This window comes from Pyrgilauda ruficollis, unplaced genomic scaffold (genome assembly GCF_017590135.1).
Source record: "Pyrgilauda ruficollis isolate IOZ18807 unplaced genomic scaffold, ASM1759013v1 scaffold28, whole genome shotgun sequence".
Classification (NCBI taxonomy): Eukaryota; Metazoa; Chordata; class Aves; order Passeriformes; family Passeridae; genus Pyrgilauda; species Pyrgilauda ruficollis.
Genome location: NW_024524155.1, coordinates 9,638,369 through 9,657,205, shown reverse-complemented (window position 1 = coordinate 9,657,205; position 18,837 = coordinate 9,638,369). Strand labels below are relative to the sequence as shown.

Below are 18,837 nucleotides of genomic sequence, written 5' to 3'. Positions count from 1 at the left end.
CTGGAGGCAGGAAGTACATCTTAACTTTCAACTCAAAATGTGATATTTATCTTCAGAGAGACTCCAACACATGGTCTTGCATGTTCTTGCACCACATCTGTGCAGGAATGAACTGTGGGACAGAAATTCCAGAGTGTTTGAACAGAAGTTTTTTGGAGTAGTTATTTCTTGTCTAGCTCTAAAACTGTTTAGCACTGTCCACAACACAGGGCTGATGCTTTTCAAGTGCCTTGTGTCAAAGATTTTATCCTCATCACAGGGTCAGCACTACAAAAGCCTAAACTGATACTGGAATACAAGAGCTCAATTCAATATGCAAAAGTTAGCAGAAATTTTCTAGTGCTTAGTGAAACTTCTACCATAAAATCTGGAATACTGAAGAAAAGCATACTAATCAATGATGAAGGGTTTTGTAACAGCTTCACTAAGTTTTGCCAGTCTGTGCATTCCAAAGTTGTCTAAACAACAACAAAAACAAAAACAAAAAAAAAAAAAAAAAAAAAAAAAAAACAACCAAAAAAACAAAAAAAAAAAAAAAAAAAAAAAAGAAAAACAGAACCAAACACCAAAACCCAAACAAACAAAAAAAACCACAAAACCAAAAAACCACCAACCCCCCAAAACCAAACCAAACCCCACAAACAAAGAAACCAACCAAAAACACACACACATACACACAAAGGGAAATCAAAAGAGAAAAGGAAGTAAGACTAGATATAAAGCTCTAAGGCATTTATACCACTAATGTTTCCCCCAAAGTATCACAATATACTGAAATATCCAAAGATTCAGTGTTTTAGAAGTGTTTAAATGAAAAAACTGGATGCATGTAGAAAGTGAGTGTGCAAAAGTCCTTCACTTGATCTCCTTCCATACCAACCAGCTCCCCCTGGGGTTCAAAAGTGGCTTTAGTACCAGAATTGAAAGAAAAGGCAACAGGAATTAGGCAAAATGCAACAAATGTGAAAGAAGGCAGACACAGCTTGGAATAAATGCTCTCTTTTATTATTCAGTTTATCCAAACATTTCAGTTTTCTCTGCAAGATCTGAATCAGAGCAGCAATACAGTCATTTGTCCACTGTAACATTTCCATAGGAGCCAGCTATGAAGCGACAGACTTCATGCACAGGACCCAATGCTGTGTGTTCAAGCCACATAAAAACTGAACCACATCCTGAAGAGCAAGAATGACAAATTGCTTACAGTCATCTTTTCGTTACCCAGCTGTGAGCACCACACAAAAAACCAAGAAATTTCTTAAGGAAAGAAAGTGACCTTGTGTGATTGTCTATTGATAATTCATGATTACAGAATGCCACAATCCAACAACAGAACTTCTACAGTAGGTTTGGTATTTTGGGTTTTACTATAAATATTTGATGAGGTTTGCTTATTAGTATATTTGGTGAGTGTTTAGACATGAGAAAATTTTAATGTTTTGACAGATTTCATATAGAAATTGTTTTAATTAAGTACCCAAAGCTTTAGAAAATAAATGTTTCAATAAGATCTGATTAAGACATGTACTAATGAGAGAGGTATAAGAAAATGCAGTTAAAATATACAAATTTCAAGTGCAAAAAAGAAACACCATTACTTCTTAACAGTTAAACCTTCCTTCTCAACAACCATCTCTCTTTCTCTAATAAAGCTAAAATACCAGCCTTTAAAATAGGCAGCCCCACTATTCAGTTGGTAGGAAAGATACATCTATTGCACTAGGAGTACAAAGCTAAGAAGAATGAATAATATTTTATTCTTAAACTTATTTACAAAAATATATTGCACCAATCCATTTTCCTTTTTCCAGTTAATGTTAAGGAAAAGCCTATTATGTACAAAGTTAAAAAGAGAAGTGCAAAAGCAGACTGAAAGAAACCAGAAATAAGTTTATTTAAAATGCTAAATACAGTTTATTACCTGACCATAGCCCACATCCAGTATGAACTAAAACAATTTGTACCAGATATATCTGCAGTTTCAGAATTCCTTGCATTTCTCTGCAGAACAGGCTTTATCTTTCACTCTAGCCATCAGAGGGTCTACATAAAATGTAAAAGCTAATCAGAGCTTAGCTTAACAGCTTCATTTCTCCAGGGAAGTAATGCTTTTTTAGGTAAATTGAAAAAGCTACATAGTATTACACACGTATTTGAAAGGTAGTGATAATCAGGCATGATGGTTTTCGTCCTTCCAAAACAGCACGAGGAAAACTTTGCTGATGTTTCAGGAGTGACAATTCAAAGGCTTTGCCAGTCCACACCGCGTTAGCACAGCATACGGTCCTGTCTCGGTCTACCTGCCACTGGGACCGTCATGATGCATTTCTGGGGTGTAGGTAAGGAGAACAATCATAACCCAGAGATGAAGCAAGGCCTGGGAAAAGAAAAGAAATAAATTTAGCACTGACAATCACCATCCACAGCAGTAGTAAACAGGAGAGCTCTCAGTGAGAGCTGATAGAACTTGTTTTGTAGAAATATTTTTACTAAAATATTTTTTCTATTAATCAGATACTTCTAAAAAAATAATTGGCATTTGAACACTGAAATGCTAAACCAGATTCTGAAGAACCTATTTACAGAAAGCAGAAGATTTTACACAAACAGCAAAAATAAAGCTGCCAAAAACAGGAGAAAAACAGCCTGTTTTCCTACAGATTTGTGTTGTTTGGTTTCTCTTTTCCTCCATGCCACAGTGACTTCAGCTGCTCCCTCTGATATGCAGTCCCCAGGCAGCACACTGTGTGATGTGCCTCGAGTGACTGGTAAGCCACTGCTCCTGTGCCAGCTGGCTGACACCAGACTGTAAGCCAGCCAAGCTCTGATTTCCTTCTCCTTAACAGAGGCACTGATTTGAGGCATTTTTATGAACTCTGTAGGAATGTTAATTCTCATTCAAATTTGGCTGAAATTATCCAATTAGAATAGAAGCTGTCTGGAGTGCAAAAAGGAATACATAGTCCACATTTATCTTAAAAATACTTTTAAAAAGTCAAGTTATAGTAGTCATGGTCAAGGTCTGAGCTGAAAAGGGGTAACTGCCACTGACTGCCCGGCTCCTGTACAGCCACCATCAAGTTTCCCTTCAGACTGCAGCTTCGGCAGCAGAAGTCTCCAGTGTTTTTTACAAAGCCTGCCTTTCCACAGGTCCCTGCAGCTGACAGGCCCCTGCCCTCCAGTGGATAAGGGAGGCACTTCACTTCTAGCAATTGCCAGCCTGACAGTTTTCCCTGATGTGGGTGAGCAATTTCTTTAAGTCTACCAAGAAAAACTTGGATTTTTCATAATATCATAGCTACACTTGTCTTGCTACCTTTTTAGCTACTAGAGAAGTGTGATCATTAGCCACCAAAAAAACACCAAAGTGAAGAGTCACATATTAAAAAACCTCTAAAAAAATGTCATTTTCCTAAATGCAATGCATGCAGGTGTGGCAGGTTGACCTTTGCAACTGGTCACTATTATTCCATATTTTACTACTAGAATCTACTTTCACAGGCCTTTAAATGGTAGTTACGTGTCTTTAAGACTAATATACTAAGAATTTCTGGGAAAAACTGAAAACTGCCAAGCAACATGACTCCAAAATGCTGTTGTAAAAACATTATTTGGTCCACTTCCCAAAAACCCACATTGAGTTGTTAATTACAGCCTTTTGAGCACCAGTCTTTCCATTTAAGACATACTGGCATATAAACTGGCTACAGAAATCTTGCACTGAAGAAAGCTGACTCACCATGTAGATGATTACAAAGACTCTTGCTATGGGGTATCGCCTCAGAAAGATTCCCAGCCGAATGCTACACAGGTAGCAAGAGAAAACAAAACACACAATTTAACACTGAGCAATAAACTCTTGTTACCCTCATCTCAGTCACCACAAATTCAAACATTATGGCTTTGTTTCTGTCTTGAATTTTCTCAAATACACACAAGGCTTTGTTGTTTCGAATTTTACTTCATGTACTCAAAACATTAAGTGGGGTGAGAAAATTCAGACCATAAAACCCTCCTAATTTTTTCCCAATCACAGAAATCCTGTCACAATGAAATTCAGGCACCATGGAAGCACAAAGGACTTTCTATCAAGGTATCTTGCTTTCAAAGGACTAAGAGGTATTACCAAATTTTGTTTTCTGTTGATATTTGTTTCCAGTTTTGTAGCAGACCTTTGCTGTGAATACTGTCAATTCACCTAACTCCTCAGAAAGGGATCAAAGCAAATTTATTGCTGGATCCAGAATGATTTCCATTTACTAATTCCCCAAAGAGATTATCTTCCAAGGTAATCTGCTGCATTGGCTTAGAAGGCAGAATCTTGTCTTCATCAGGACTGAAAGAGTACAGATGATACTCCCCCACTAATAGACTCTTACAGTTTATCACAGACACAGTCAAAATCTCTGAAAGTGAAAAATGGAGAAGATGGATGTAATGAATTTGATTAGATATTTTTTCATAGGGAACCTCTTGCACCAAAATCTGTAAGAGCTTCGTTTAAATAATTGACAATAATTTGCAAAAGCTTACGAATATCTATGTTATAGGAAAGCACAAGTGAAGTGGGTCAATACTTAGCATTTTATACCATACTTTAGCTGCATTGTTTTAACCTTTTCCCTTCATAGAAGGGAATCATAGACACCAAAGTGTGTCACTTGAGCACTGTAAAAGGATGTCAGTGACTACAGACGTGCTCCCTGGGGACACCTCACCTGAACTGATCGATGGTACTGGCGGCCTTGCGGACTCTCCCGTACATTCCTGCCACGCTGGCATCCGCGTCAGCGAACAGGACGGGGACACTGCGCAGACGAGCCCCTGATCGATGGGGAAAAGTGCAAAAAATGACACAAGTTGTTGCTTAAATAAAACCAACTGATAGTACATATCAAATACATAGATATAAATAATATAACAATAGTGATCGATATGATTGTAGTGTCATCAAGTCTTAATAAACTTACAATCAAGTCAAATTTTTCTTCAACTTAGTATATTTTTAAAATTTATTAGTTTACTACATGGATATCTTGATATTCAATTCCATCATGTCACAATAACTATTATTTGGTGTACAAAATGATGGGCTTAATACTGGCATAGTTTCTCAATTTTTTTAACTCTCATACAGTGAAACTTTGATTAGCATTTCTGACAATTCAACAATTTTTTACTTTATTTACATTTTTACTATGTATCAACTTCATTTAAAAAAAAATTGATAGTTACTTTTGTGTAACTAAACTTCATCTTTCTGAAGTTACTTACAAACAACTCCAGCTTTGAAAGGCAAAGAAAAAGTCTGGACTGTTATTTCACACCTCTTGGTGACTGTCCCTTGCTTAAGGGACCTGTATACAAAATGACAGACTTTGACTCTGAAAAGTAACATCTCAACACATTGGATCAGCTGCTGGGGTTGTCCCAGCAGTACAGGACTGACAAACCAACCTCATCAGAACCATCATATTTTAAGCTGCTTTTCAAGAAAAACAGAAAGCAAGGAAGGAAGAAATTAATTTCAAGCAGATCAATTCTCAAAAGGAAGTACTCCATTCTTACTCTCCTCACAAACCCTTTTTGCAAGAGAACACTTAAATCCTGTTTCTAATATTCAGTTTAAACCCCAAAACACTAGTTTATTTGCACCTGTGACAATTATTCCAATAGTGCCATAGCACTGAGAATTAAAGACTAAATTTGCTTTATTAAATTTACTGAAGTCATTTGCTCACAAAAAGGAGCTTCTGGTTAACTATTCTTATGATACTGGCTGCTGTAGAGAAGGTCTCCAAAATAAGTGGCCTATTTTCAGCACTTATTTTTCCTTACAAACTCAGACTTTCAGGGAAAGGCATTAGGAAACAAAATAGCCTGGACTGCAGAAAAGACAAGAGTTTTAAGTATTGTATTTCCTTATTTACCTTCAGCACCATCAATGCCTGCCATGTTAATGGAAGGTCCATTTGCACCTGTGCCTTGGATAGCCTTCAGCTGTTGCTCCAGCCTTTCCAGTTGGTACACTAGTGAATTTTTCTCTGTGCTCAGGCTTTCTAACATGGTTTGCTTATGAATTAGTGTTTCTGTCAGCTGATGAAGCCGATTTTCCAATTCTGTCTGACTACTACTGCTTAGAGTCTTGTTTGTGAGCTAAAAAAGCAAAGAAAAAAAATCATTCTAAATTCAGACTCCGACCGACATATTACAAAACTCTATAATAACCTAAGTTTTCAAGAACCAAGTTACTCCACAGCAGAATTTTTACAGGACAATGCCATCAAAACTATCACTGATGAGTGCAATAAAGAGGAAACCTAATTTCAACAGTTGCTAACTGTTTACATTACACAAGAAACTCTGTAAAAACGTATCTTTCTGTTTTCCACCTAGAATCATATGAAAGTTTCTGTATAAACCTAAATTTGATCACAACATTGATGCTATGCCTCAGAGACAAGTTTAAACAGCAATCAATAGCAAACTAATCCAGCCTGGCTACCATACTTTCAACTTAGTATGTAAAAATGTTTTCACACAATGAAGGAAAAACTCAATACAAATGGGGAGCACCTGATGCCATTTTACAGGAAAACATGAATGAAATGGTGAGAATGCAGGATATGTTGCAGAGGAACTGAGGAGCACCAAGGCAGAAAACATGATTGCATTAGCAAATAGAAACTGCAAGGCCAGCAAATGGATCATGCGTTTGACATGGACATCTTCCAATTTGCAGAAAATATTTCAAGCAAATGGGAATCACCAGATCTGCCATATGTGCAATAGCTCATCTATTCACTCCAGTCCTGGACCTCAGCCACCTTGTGGCATCATATTCCACAAAGATATAGCTTCATTTATGAAGAAAAGAATCATCAGGGATTACAGATACCCAAAATACAAACTAGGTGCTTGCAACCAGGCAGAGGCAGGTGCAGGTGGTCCTGAAGTTCAGCACTACCAGAAAATTCATCTGCCAACATGCCCAAGAAATCTGTGTCACATCACAACCATTTCCAAATCCCGACATTGTAACTGCTCAGCTGACCTTAGCTGACCACACCTGACTCCAGACTGCCAACTTCTCCATGAACAGCCTACTTTCACTATGCTAAGGTAACTTAACAGAATGAGGCCTATGCCCTTATGCTGCCCAAGGAGACTGTGGGGGCTCACAAGTATGTGGAGGTTCCAAAAGGAATTAGACTGATACAAGGGAAACAGGTCCATCCACACAGCAGCAGAACTTAGTAAAGACTTAAACACTAACAACCCTAACTGAACTGCTGATGTTGAGCAGGTACACAGGGGTGAAGTGGCCAGGCCCACATGGCGGCCCCTACTGCCACTGGCCAAGACAGAACAGTGGGCCAGATGGATCACAGAGTCTGCAGGGTGTAACTTAGGTTCTTTGAACAGCTACAAGGCTCTTAGCAGAATTCATAATGACCTAAGCAAACTTCAATGAGTATTTTTAGTCTGCAAAGAGAAGAACATTGATCCAACACTCCCCACCACGTCTAGTTGGGACAGTGGTTGATTTTATAAAAGCACATACAACTATAAAATAGGCTATTTACATGGTTCCCTTCTTGTATTCCCTACTCCCAAAACTCTACTCTTTATTGAAAACAAGTACACTGTACCTCACTAGTAGAATGCTTACAGATTTTTCAGGATAGTTTAGTCAAATGAGTAGTTCCTATCACTGTTTTCATAACTGAAGGAGATAAAATTGTTTTCTATACACACCTGATTTCTGAGCTTCTGAATTTCTTCCTCTCTGTCTTTTATTCTGCTTTGCAAAGTATTCTTTGTTCGATACAGTTCTTCTTCAGTATAATGAAGTTCCTATAAAATTTATCACAATTACACATAAAAGATTTTATACATATATGTACTTTGAGAGACAAACTCTAGTTATCTAGAGTTTCACAACAGAAACACAAGAAAGCAATATGCTGCAATCAAATACAAACTGAAATATTATCTTAGTTACATATCTGTCATGGATGGGGGGTATGGGGATAGAGAGAGCTGAGTATCAAGACACAACCTACAAGGCTAATGAAATTCTTTTGTGGAGACTGCCCTAATATAAATATCAATCCAGACTTGTTTACTAGGATTCTCACAATCTCATTGGGACCAAAATTTTATCTTCCTTACACTTTTGCCATTTGTTGCAGTGCTATCTTAAAACTATGTCAATAACTTAACAATTACAAAATACTTAGGGGGTATCTGTAGTTCCTAAAATAAACTCATTAATTCAAAATACCATTATTTAAACATGTTTGAAAACCCTTTGCATAGCTATGACATACGTCTTCCTCTAAAGTTTATGATAAATTAACAAAGCAGATATGAAAGGAGAAGGAATATTAGAGAAAAAATACTGAAGAGTAAATCTGTTAAGTTTTGTTACTCCCATGATTTAGTGGCTATTTTAGCTCCCACTTAAAGACCTGTCAAGCTTATCTTTTAAATTAAAACAATCTTCAAATCACTATGACTTCAGCTGTCAGTTACTACAGAAAACAGATAATCCCGTTCTCCCTTTGAACCACCAGATGTACAAAAAAATAATATCTCTACTTATTTTCCATCTTCAGTTTCAGAAACCTCATGACAATAGTTAAAGCAACTCCCAGACAGAACTGACCATAATTATATTAAGTATCAACACAAGTAATTATGTTAAAAGCACAGGTAAATGGGTGTCATCAAAAGGAAGACTTCAGTTTCTGCAATAACTGATGGTTTTTTTAATTCACCTCCCTCTATTGACTTAAAGCATATTCCTCAGAAGGGCAGGAGTAACAAAATACAATCTACCATCTGCTTTGACATAATAAACATCAGCTACCCATCAAGAGCAGACCTCGACTTCTGCCTTTTAATTAGTTCAAGCTGCGAGCATCCCATTAAAATGTAATTTCTGAAAGGATAGATAATCCTATAAGATAAATTGTTCCTAGCAGATACAGAGGACTTGTGCTTTCTTCATTATCAATTCTCTTTAAATGAGCTTTTTCTTAACAAGGAACATTTTTAACATGCAAAATACTTGTCCAATTCCTACTGCATAATAACTTTGTCCACATGAAATACAAGTTTTCCTTTTTTTCCCTGCTCTCTTTATAGCACAAAACTGCTTAAATCAAGGCAAAATTTGCTCAAAAAGATGACACAATCTGACAGAATTCATTAACATAATTTTATCAGCAATTTGTCTACTAGAGCAGTTTAGAAGTAATGACAATTAGATTCAGAACCGAGTAACAAATGGATTAAATAAATTACCACTAAAATTCGTACTACAACTACATTGTTTGACAAGCTACAACTTATGTATTAATTGAGCACAGGAAGATTCACAATAGCCACTTTCAGTATCAGGGTTTTTTGATATAAAAAATGTTACACTGGTTACTATATCCCTGTTGTTTGATTGTTTCCCTGCTGAATAAAATTCAAGATCCTGATCAATTCTGTGCCCTCCCTTAGGGTCCTGTTTATTCACCAGGATCTCTGTTGATCAGCAGTATCCAGAAGGCCCTGACCATTGCTTCATCTTGGCTGCACTTTCCTTGACCTAGTGGAGTACTAGACAAAAAATTAATCAAACACTGCCCAGGTATCCAAATATTCTGTTCTTAAGCCAAATACTTTGCTGATGACACCACATGGGACTAAAAAGAGATCCAGCTTTCAAGAATTCCTTACCTGTTTTTGCCGTTCTAGTTCAGCTTCTGCCTCTTGCTTGGCCATTTTATGTGCTGATATCTGCTCTTGCAGGTCTTGAAGCTGCTCTCTCACTGACTCAGCTTCGCTTACCTGCTGTGTCTCCATATCCTGAAACGAACACAAATATAACCACTTCACTAACATTTAAATGTTACTGCCAATCTGTCATAGGTAACAGCAAAAAAAGCAGTAAATAAAATATTTTTTCAAAGGAAAAGGAAGGTGTGGGCATATAGGATAAATTACATTTGGTCATTTTATACAGAATATTTTTAGTACCACAGTAATAAAATAAATGCATTTTGTTCTTCCTTTCTGCTGTCTTCAGGCTAAAACTGCAAACGGGCTTGCATGCAGCTGCTGTGTTGAGCCCATTATGCCAGCAGATGGGCATGGATGACTTGGATTACAGTGCTTCAAGGATTAGTAGCTCTTGCAGAAAAGAATATAGGTGATGGCTACAGAAATCACTATGGCTGTTAGGAAAGAAATGCTTCCCTCAAAAGGAGTACACAGGAGTGAGAGAAGAGAGAAATAAGGTGATAAATACTAGAAACAACAGACCACAGTATACAAGAGAACAGCCCTTTGTTGTAGCTAACTGCAAATACAGCTACCTGCAGCTCTGTTCTCATCTGTTGGATTTGCCCCATTAGTTTTTGTATTTCTTCTCTCTGAGTGTCTCGCTCATGTCTCAGTTCCTCCAGTTCCACCGTGCTTGCTGTATTGCTATCCAGACCTTCAATACCAGAGCCTTCTTTTAAGCTGTTTATCAACTTCTCTTTAGACTGAAAAAATAAGTCAATACATTATTTATAGCAGTATTGAACAAGTGCTCAACTAGAATATGCTATAACTGGTTTATCTGTTCTTTTATCCAGTAAAGACCCTACACATTTTAAAATGAAAATGCTTCCATATTGATAATTTTTCTGATTTTCTGTATGCCATAAGATTAATTTAACTGAAAGTCCGTGTTATCTGTGGAAGAGTACAGCTTTTTTCTTTACAAGTGCCTGGAATGTTAAATTTGTCATGGATAACAATTTTGGCCCTCTTGGTACTGAAACAGACAAGATGCACACCAACAGACACTATAGACAAAACTGATCCCCTTTTTCTCCTGCCAACAAAATCAAGAACCAAATAGAGCAGTAACTCTTCAAGGAAAGAGGATAAATAATTTTATTCAGAGTCAGCCTAGTGTTATGTCAACATTGACTTGTGATTTTACGCTATTCATATTTACCAAGATGATTTAGAACCTGTCCTTGAACATTTGACTAAATTAACTATTCCAAGAAGAGATCTCTATCTTCAACATCTTGCTAATGTTTATAAACAAGACTCAAACCAACCACATCTGGACATGGTATCTTTGACAATTTACATAGTACAGAACTTGGCACAAAATACCTGATTTTGCCACTGTTTGTATCACGTTAATCAAAAGCAACCTTTCAGGACATGGAAAAATATTCTCTAGTTATGTGTTAAGTATCCATTCTGTGCTATCCTTCAGCCCCAGGCAGAACAGAGTAATATTCTTGAATCAAAAATACTGGATATGGAGGAAATTGTAGGTTTCATCTACTGCAGTTTCATCTAACTATCTGGACTCTTGGATGTGGAACACACTGACAGATGATGCACAATAAATGCAATGGCTGCCTTGGATTTTTTTTCAGGTTCAGGACCTGAACTATCATTTCAATTTCATAACCTCATCCATAAACTTAAGTTTACAAAAGGCAGACTGGGAGCTGTTCTATATATGTATCATTATAGATATGGCCCAGAACACATTACAGGTCACATGAAAAAATATACCACAGGTCAGATTATTTGAAGCATAACACCTTAAAGCAGTTAAAGCACACAAATCACACTGTACTTCTTCACAACAGTGCTTACTTGGAGAATGCGAGTAGCTTTCTGTTTATAGTCTGTCAGTTCCTGTTTTGCAGATTCTAGGTGGCTTTTAGTTACTTTGACTTGCTGCTGAAGCTCATCAGCTCGCCTCTTTTCATCTAAATACTTTCTTTCTGCTGCAGTTATCCCTTCTGCCAGGTTCTGACGTTCTGCTTCCACTTTACTTAGACGAGCCGCAAACTCATTCTATTAGTAATAAAGAAACAATACTTTGTGTTTAAACACAGCCTCAACTTTAACCTAGGAAGGAAAAAAAACGTGTAAAAGCAACTACACAGAGCACACCACCTCGTATCTACCACCTCCAACTTAAAGACTCATTTCTGCTATGAGGAAAGAAACTGTGCTTGCTTAACTAAATGGTAAATAATCCAAATAAGAATATGCTTTTCTTTCCCTCATCACAAATAATGAGGGAATAACCATCTTCCTATTATTCAAATTTATTTAGCAAACAAAAAGCAAGCTTGCCCCTCAAAAAATATTATCAATTTTAGTATGACATATTTTGAAGTACTGTAAAAAAAAAAAACAAACCAAAAAAACCACTCTCAAAGATTTTCAGATATGCTATGACACATAGCAAAGGCCAATTTAAGTATAGAAAGCATTCTCTATCAATAATGTACTCGCATCTTTACCACAGAAGTGATCCTTCATCTTAAGATCTCACAGTAAAATTATGTAACAACATATGATGTAAAATGAAACTGATTACTAATTCACCTTTCAAACTTGTATTAACATTAAAGTTAGCATAAAAAAACCTCAGTAAAAATTGTCAACATTAATCCTCAAAAACTTTTACTCATGAAGCTTTCGAAATAACATGTAAGAAATAAATTAGCATCTCAAGGGGATTTAGTGCAGCAGACAGCAGCACACCCTTCCAAGCAATTAGTACCCTGAACAGGAACTGAAGTCAAAGGGAGGAGAGAGCACATGGAACCTCATGGATCTGATCTCAAAATCAGAGTCTTAAGAGTCTTCCTGACTCTTCATGTCTAACCTGCATTTGTTTGTAACTTTCTTGCTCTCGCCTGAGTGCAGAGTCTGCATCACGCAGCCTCTCCTGAAGAGTCTGAAGGGCTTGATTTTGTAAACTGCTTCCTTCACTGTGGTCTTGTATTATCCTGAAACAGAGACACACATTTATTGGAAAAGAAGCAAGCTATTGTGATTTTTCATGTAGAACTATAACCTCCTAGCTTCCAGACCAGCTTTGAAAATTTGCCCAGTAGATTGCTGCATACAGACTACAGGTGTGAGGCCTGGAGTTAATGACTCACACTTCTCCTCCCTGGCCTATATTCTGGAGTATCCATATCCCAGCAGTGAGGTAAGTTCAAAAAAATCTGTATATTTGTGGATAAGCAAGTCTATTTTTCAAGAAAAAAATTCTTGGGATCTTCAGCTTCATGCCTTCACACAAACATAAATACCAAAATGGATTTCAATAACCAGATGCCAACAAATGCTCTATTTAATTGTCTTGCTCCCACTGTCAACTATGATAAAGGAGTTTCAGTGCAAACTTTAATCCTTGTATTTCAAATCTTTCCTCATTGTTTATTATTTTTATTCTTGAAGACATTAAGTTATCTACCTTGATTTTTTCAAACTTATTACTATTTAAATAATTCCAAAGTATGAAATTAAGAAGTACCGTGATTTTTCACTCTGCAGTGCTTCCAAAGCTTCTGTCCGAGCACTTAAGAGCTGATCAGCTTCTTGCAACCGTACTTTCAGCACAGCTAGCTGTGAATCTTTGGCACCAACTGCTTCTGTCAGATCATCCACTCGAGCCTGAAGGTCTCTAACCATCCTGTCACTCTTGGAATGGTCAACATTCCACTTCTCCACCTTCTCCCGGGATTTGTTCAGTTCTACAAAATAAGAAGTTACTTTGAAGTTTACAAAAGTAGATATTGCAAGGTCTTGTAAGCAGTCAGGATGCAACCATCTCATTTCTTTAAAAAAAAATTTTACATAACCAAGTTGAAGTAAAATGGAAAATTTATAAGCTACTGGGAAGTAACAAATGCCAGATTGGCTGTCAAAGCACAACCCAGAAAATTTTGGAGGTGATCTCAAAACAGACATTTCCTTCTGAGTCACACTGCAGATTTCACCTGCTTCATCCCCTGCAATGGCCTACTGTCAAATATCCCTGTGCCAAGAGAAATGTTTGCATAAAGCATTTAGTTTAATTCAGTTTGAGTTTATTGCCACATAAAAAACAACAGAAAAATACACCAGTCGTGAATAACGCCTGAATACTTAAAAGCTTCTGTTTTTAATCTAGCATCACACATTAAACTTCACTAGATATTAAAATTATCTGGCTTATGCATTTATTGTGAAAAAAATGTGGCACCTCAATTTTATGTCTAACAGCAGGAGTTTGCTCTCTGTTTTATCATTTAATTCATACTCACATGTTTCACATTTTCATTTCACTTGGATTTGAAGAAGCCAGTGCTGTCATATTAAAAATAACAATTTTATATTTTTACTGTCAGTTTCTACTCATCAGAGACTATACTCTACTACAGCCAGAAAGCAGTCAGTTTGAAGTATTCAAAAGAAATTTGCTCATTTAAAAAATAAGTATTTTGCAAAAGCCATGCAAATCCAGGAAAAGTATTTTAAACCTGGTATTTCCTGCCAGTGTTTTATTAAGATGTAAACTTTGCAACTAACTTGAACACATCATTTTAATCAACATTTGTTGTATCTTTGTAGTTGAACAAGCCTTTTAATTTCTCCCATCTCATTACATGGGAAGTTGTACATGCAAAGGTACCTGGAGAGTTTTTATTATAAATACACAGAGCATTGTTGTCTAGTTCACTAGCACTTTACTAATGTTATAGCTGAAGTACCTTCTTGTGTTTCTTTGGACCTCTGTATTAATGAAGCCACTTCTTGATTTAAAGATTGAACTTCATTTCGCAGCAGCTGGTTCTCCAGGCGAAGATTGGACAGCTCATGTGATTTGGAATCATCATTAGCTGAAAGGCTGGGGCTGGTTACTGCACTTAGTGATGAATCCTTCAGGCCATTCCCTTGTGCTCCCAGGCCAGAGTCTGAACTGTCTGGAGTTTCTGTACAGAGAGATGCAACCCAGAATGAATGCATGTGTTTGTAAACTACCTTTCTATAAACAATACTTCCATGTTCCGCATCAATGGTTAAGGAACAACAGTGATAATAAATCAAAATAGTTCATGCTAAAATGGAGTATGGAGCTGCTTCTCAAAAGCAACAAAACAGGACTATTTACATGCATCATGCAGAGTTTTTGTTAATACTGCAAGACAAAACATAATAGACGTTATAAACTTTCTTATTACATAAATGGCAACTTTAGGATTTCAAAACATTAACACTACTTATGACTTTGCTGCTCAGAGAAGTTCTCAGAAGCTGAAGAGTAACAGAAAACACTAAATATATATGGCAACTAAATGCAGGAATTTTCAATACAAACTTATTCTGGTTTCCATTCAGATTTTGACAACACCAATTTTGTTTTAAAGGAGAGAAAATAAAGGAACTCCTAGTGGTATTCTGAACAAGTCCCCTGAAGGGAAGGAGGAACCAACAGCCTTTTCCCATCATGCACACCCACATCTTTGATTAATGCTGTGAAAGCTACAAACCCATGGTAAGTGTCTTGCTTCCAGCACGCAGATAGTTGGAAGCTTTGCAGCAATGTTAAGGTAAAATGACAAAGCAAGCAATGAACAAACAAACAGGCAATCCAAACACATTACTGCTGTATATTTACTTCCCCTTGTGATCATTAACCAAGCTGCTTCACTTTTCTTAGCACTGCAACACCCCCCAACACCCCAAGCCCAGGGAACAGGAGCACACTATTAATTTTGAGCAACACCACACCTACAAGCAGCAGCAGTGACAGAAGATTTTTTTCCACATTTTCTCAAGTCTTTTTCCAGTTAAGGGATCCTAAGAATTGCCATTATCTTTCCTTTGATTTACTTACACAGTTTCCAACTTAGGAAATAATTTAGGCTCATTTCTGTGTCTGGAAAACTCAATAGACTAATTAAGCTAATGAATCAAGAAATGAGCCATTTATAGCACAGATTAGATTATAATCATGGCAATATACAAAATATAGTGTTAACTGGTTTTGTCTATAGCTAATATAGCTTAAGATACTTCAACAGATTCTGTGCTGAATATTTAAATGACACAGATAGATCTGTACAATGAACTTTCAAAAGCAGCGTGTTCAAATCCTGTATGGGAACTGCATTCTTCCTTATTTAGCAGCTCACAATGCAAACTCTGCTCAAAAATCCTCAGAAGAAAATTCAACAAGCCACACTGAGCAAAACAAATGTTTCTTAAGCACCAATCAGCAAGGCCGCAGAGTGAGGTCTAACGTATCTGTATTAATTATTATTACTAGTAAACCTTACTGAAAAGTCATGGACTCAGAAAAACATTCACGTTTGGAAATAATCCCTTTTTATGTCTAAAGCTCTTCAGCATACTTAATGTAGTAAGTAAAAAACTGACATTTACAATGCTTTACATGCTCAAAGTACTCAACAAATAATAAAGTATTGTAACTACATTATTATTAACAAAACCATTTGCTTCAATTTTCTAAAATAAATAACAGCAAAATACCACAGCAACAAGGATGGAGTACAGACTGGACGGTCTGGTAGAGAAAACAAGTTCTTGACACTTCCCAACCACATTCTCCTTTGTGTGGTTGACTTGAGCCCAGCCCCAGCTTTTGAGTGTCTGGCCTGGAGGCTCATTCAGGCCTCTGGATTTCGACTGCAGTCACTAACTACTTCTGGCAAAGCCAGAGGCTTTATCTCCCTGGCTCTCTCATGCCTGTGGCTCTACACCAGGCTGCCTGCTTGCCAGCTCGCCCCTCCTGCAGGGTGGAACAGGGAACACTCACCCCACCCCATCCCCTGCACTGGGCTACAGCCAACATCATCCCTGCGTGGGTGGAAGTCACTCCTCTCCCAGTGGCAAGAGCAGCTACAGGCCCAAGGGACCAAACAAAAGCAGTAGCACCTGTGCTTCTACATGGGGACATGTGGGGCTGATGCAAGGTTACACCACAGCTCAGAGGGGTCAGGCTGAGCAGCAGCAGCAGCAAGGCAGGTCCAGAGCACAAAGGATTTAGGTATTAATTATGTCATCTGTCAAACTAGCATAGTATCTAGTATTGCCCCAGTGATGAGAAAACCTGAAAGGCCCTGCTGCACCTCACCCATCTGACATATTACCACCAGTAAGTGTTTCATGAAGTTTCATGTGTTACCTAACCTTACCCTAGACATACTTGGGTTTTAAATATCTCTAGGTTCAATACTGTTTAACTACCATTGCCGTGGCTCCTGATGGAATTATCTTCAGTAGTTTTTGCACTCTGTGTACTGGTAGACACAGAACTAATGCTTGAAGTCCGAGAGTGATTCTGAAGAACAGGTGCCTTGCTCTTCTCCTTTTTAGAATCTATCCTTCCATTAGGCTCTTTCTCCGAACTGTTGAGAAAATCAAATAGCAACTCATCATCAGGTTCTGACTTTTTTCTTCTCACAAAATGTGAGGCAGCTCTGGGTGTGGAAGCATTTTCTACTGGAGAAGCTGCCTCGGAGGATGTCCTACGTGCTGTTTTAACATTTGCTGTTCCTGCCAGGATTGTGGCCTTTTGGTGTTTAATATTTTCAGCTGCTGAGGAGATGTAGGCTGCTTTGGATGAGGTCTGGTATTTCAGTTCTCCAGTATGCTGGCGCACTTCAGAATATTCATTGGCAGAGTCCAAGTTCTTATTATCATAAACTGCACTGCTCGATGTGTCTTTTTTGCTCAGAGCAGATGCAGCTCCTTGATCAACTCTGTTGAGTAGATCCTCTGCCTTTCCAGCGAGATCAGCAAGCCAAGACATGATGAGTGTCTGTTGATGAACTCTGTACAATTAAAATTTCAGGACCATATACTGCAAAAGACAGAGGATTACAAATCAGATTGCTGCTGCTAAGGCAAGATGTACTGTTTATCTAAACAACTGTTGGGTTAAGCTATTAGTGCTGTAGTTATTACAATACTTTTCTTCTACTCATTTGGTATTTTGCTGTTCTGGTAACTAACGGAAATAAACCAAATAAGTTTCTGAGAAAAGCAGACCAAACCTAGGTCTTTAAATCAAGGTTATTAAAATCAGAGCACTGCATCAGTTTCGGGTATCTTCAGCTGCTCCAGAGTATCACGAAGAGAAAACAACTATGCCTTAGACGTTTGGCCTGCAAATTCCTGACCCGGCTCAGGCCAGGATCTTCTCCCGCACCGACTCTGCAGCCCGCTGCCTCTCCCGTGCCACCAACGCGGCGGACAGGTGTGTGCCTTCACCTGCCCCACGGGCCTGCGACACCGCAGCGGGGGCGTGTGCCTCCACCCCAGCTCCCGGCAAGGCGACGTTCGGAGTGGCCGCTGCCCGATGCCCGCTGCTCCCCACCCCCAGCACCGCCTGCCCGCCGCCCTCCCCAGGCCCGGCCCCACTCAGAGCGGGGGGGGCCTGAGCACGGCCCGGCCTCACCTCCTGCAAGCGCGGGGGAGCCCCGGCCCGGGGGGAGCCGTGAGGGGCCGGCGGCTCAGCCCCAGCGCTTCCGGCAGACGTGGCCGCCTTTCCGGGGGCGCCGCGCGCAGGCGCAGGGGAGCCGCCGCGCCCCCGGCGCGCTCAGGCCGCGCCCCCGGCGAGCTCAGGCCCCGCCCCCGGTGCGCTCAGGCCCCGCCCCCGGCGCGCTCAGGCCCCGCCCCCGGCGCGGAGCCGGCCGCGCGCCCCCTGGCGGTGGTTTCAGTAAGCTTGGGGGTGAGACTCGCCAGGAGCTGCGAATGCCGCAGGATCCCAGAATTATCTGTGTTGGGAAAGAGCGCAAAGATCAGCGAGCCCGGCTGTTGGCCCAGCACTGCCAAACCCACCAGTAAAACCACATTCCCAAGTGCTGCGTACTTCTGACTGTAACATCCTCCCCTGACATCTGTGACTCAGTGTCTGCGACCTGCAGTACTCCAACCATTTCAAGGTTTATGGCTATTATCTCTCTTCTTTAAATGCTTATTCTTAGTAAGGATGGCTGTTAAAGCGTA

General features: G+C 38.9%; 1 protein-coding gene across 2 annotated transcripts; it reads right to left on the bottom strand.

The window, feature by feature from the left end:
* Positions 1-983: 983 nt before the first annotated feature.
* GOLGA5 (golgin A5) lies at positions 984-18,421 on the bottom strand. 2 transcript variants are annotated; one of them, XM_041471996.1, is made up of 13 exons: positions 18,287-18,421; positions 17,074-17,689; positions 14,574-14,795; positions 13,355-13,574; positions 12,698-12,821; positions 11,671-11,874; positions 10,374-10,544; positions 9,736-9,864; positions 7,759-7,857; positions 5,931-6,156; positions 4,719-4,824; positions 3,740-3,803; positions 984-2,377 (listed from the first exon to the last, which is right to left on the bottom strand). In XM_041471996.1, the coding sequence occupies exons 2-13, from the start codon at positions 17,636-17,638 to the stop codon at positions 2,297-2,299; spliced, it is 2,211 nt and encodes a 736-aa protein (XP_041327930.1). In that variant the 5' UTR covers positions 17,639-17,689; positions 18,287-18,421; the 3' UTR covers positions 984-2,296. The 2 variants fall into 2 exon arrangements, with proteins under 2 accessions (XP_041327930.1, XP_041327931.1); XM_041471997.1 differs by lacking the exon at positions 5,931-6,156 and having other exon boundaries at positions 18,287-18,319.
* Between the last annotated feature and the right edge of the window lie 416 nt (positions 18,422-18,837).

Excerpts from the sequence above, each read along its gene's own strand:
- GOLGA5 (XM_041471996.1), bottom strand. The coding sequence starts at position 17,638 with ATGTCTTGGCTTGCTGATCTCGCTGGAAAGGCAGAGGATCTACTCAAC. Across the intron at positions 9,865-10,373 it reads AGATGAGAACAGAGCTGCAG|GATATGGAGACACAGCAGGT; the intron begins GTAGCTGTATTT and ends TGTTCGTTTCAG. Across the intron at positions 4,825-5,930 it reads AGGCATTGATGGTGCTGAAG|GGGCTCGTCTGCGCAGTGTC; the intron begins GTAAATAAGGAA and ends CCCATCGATCAG.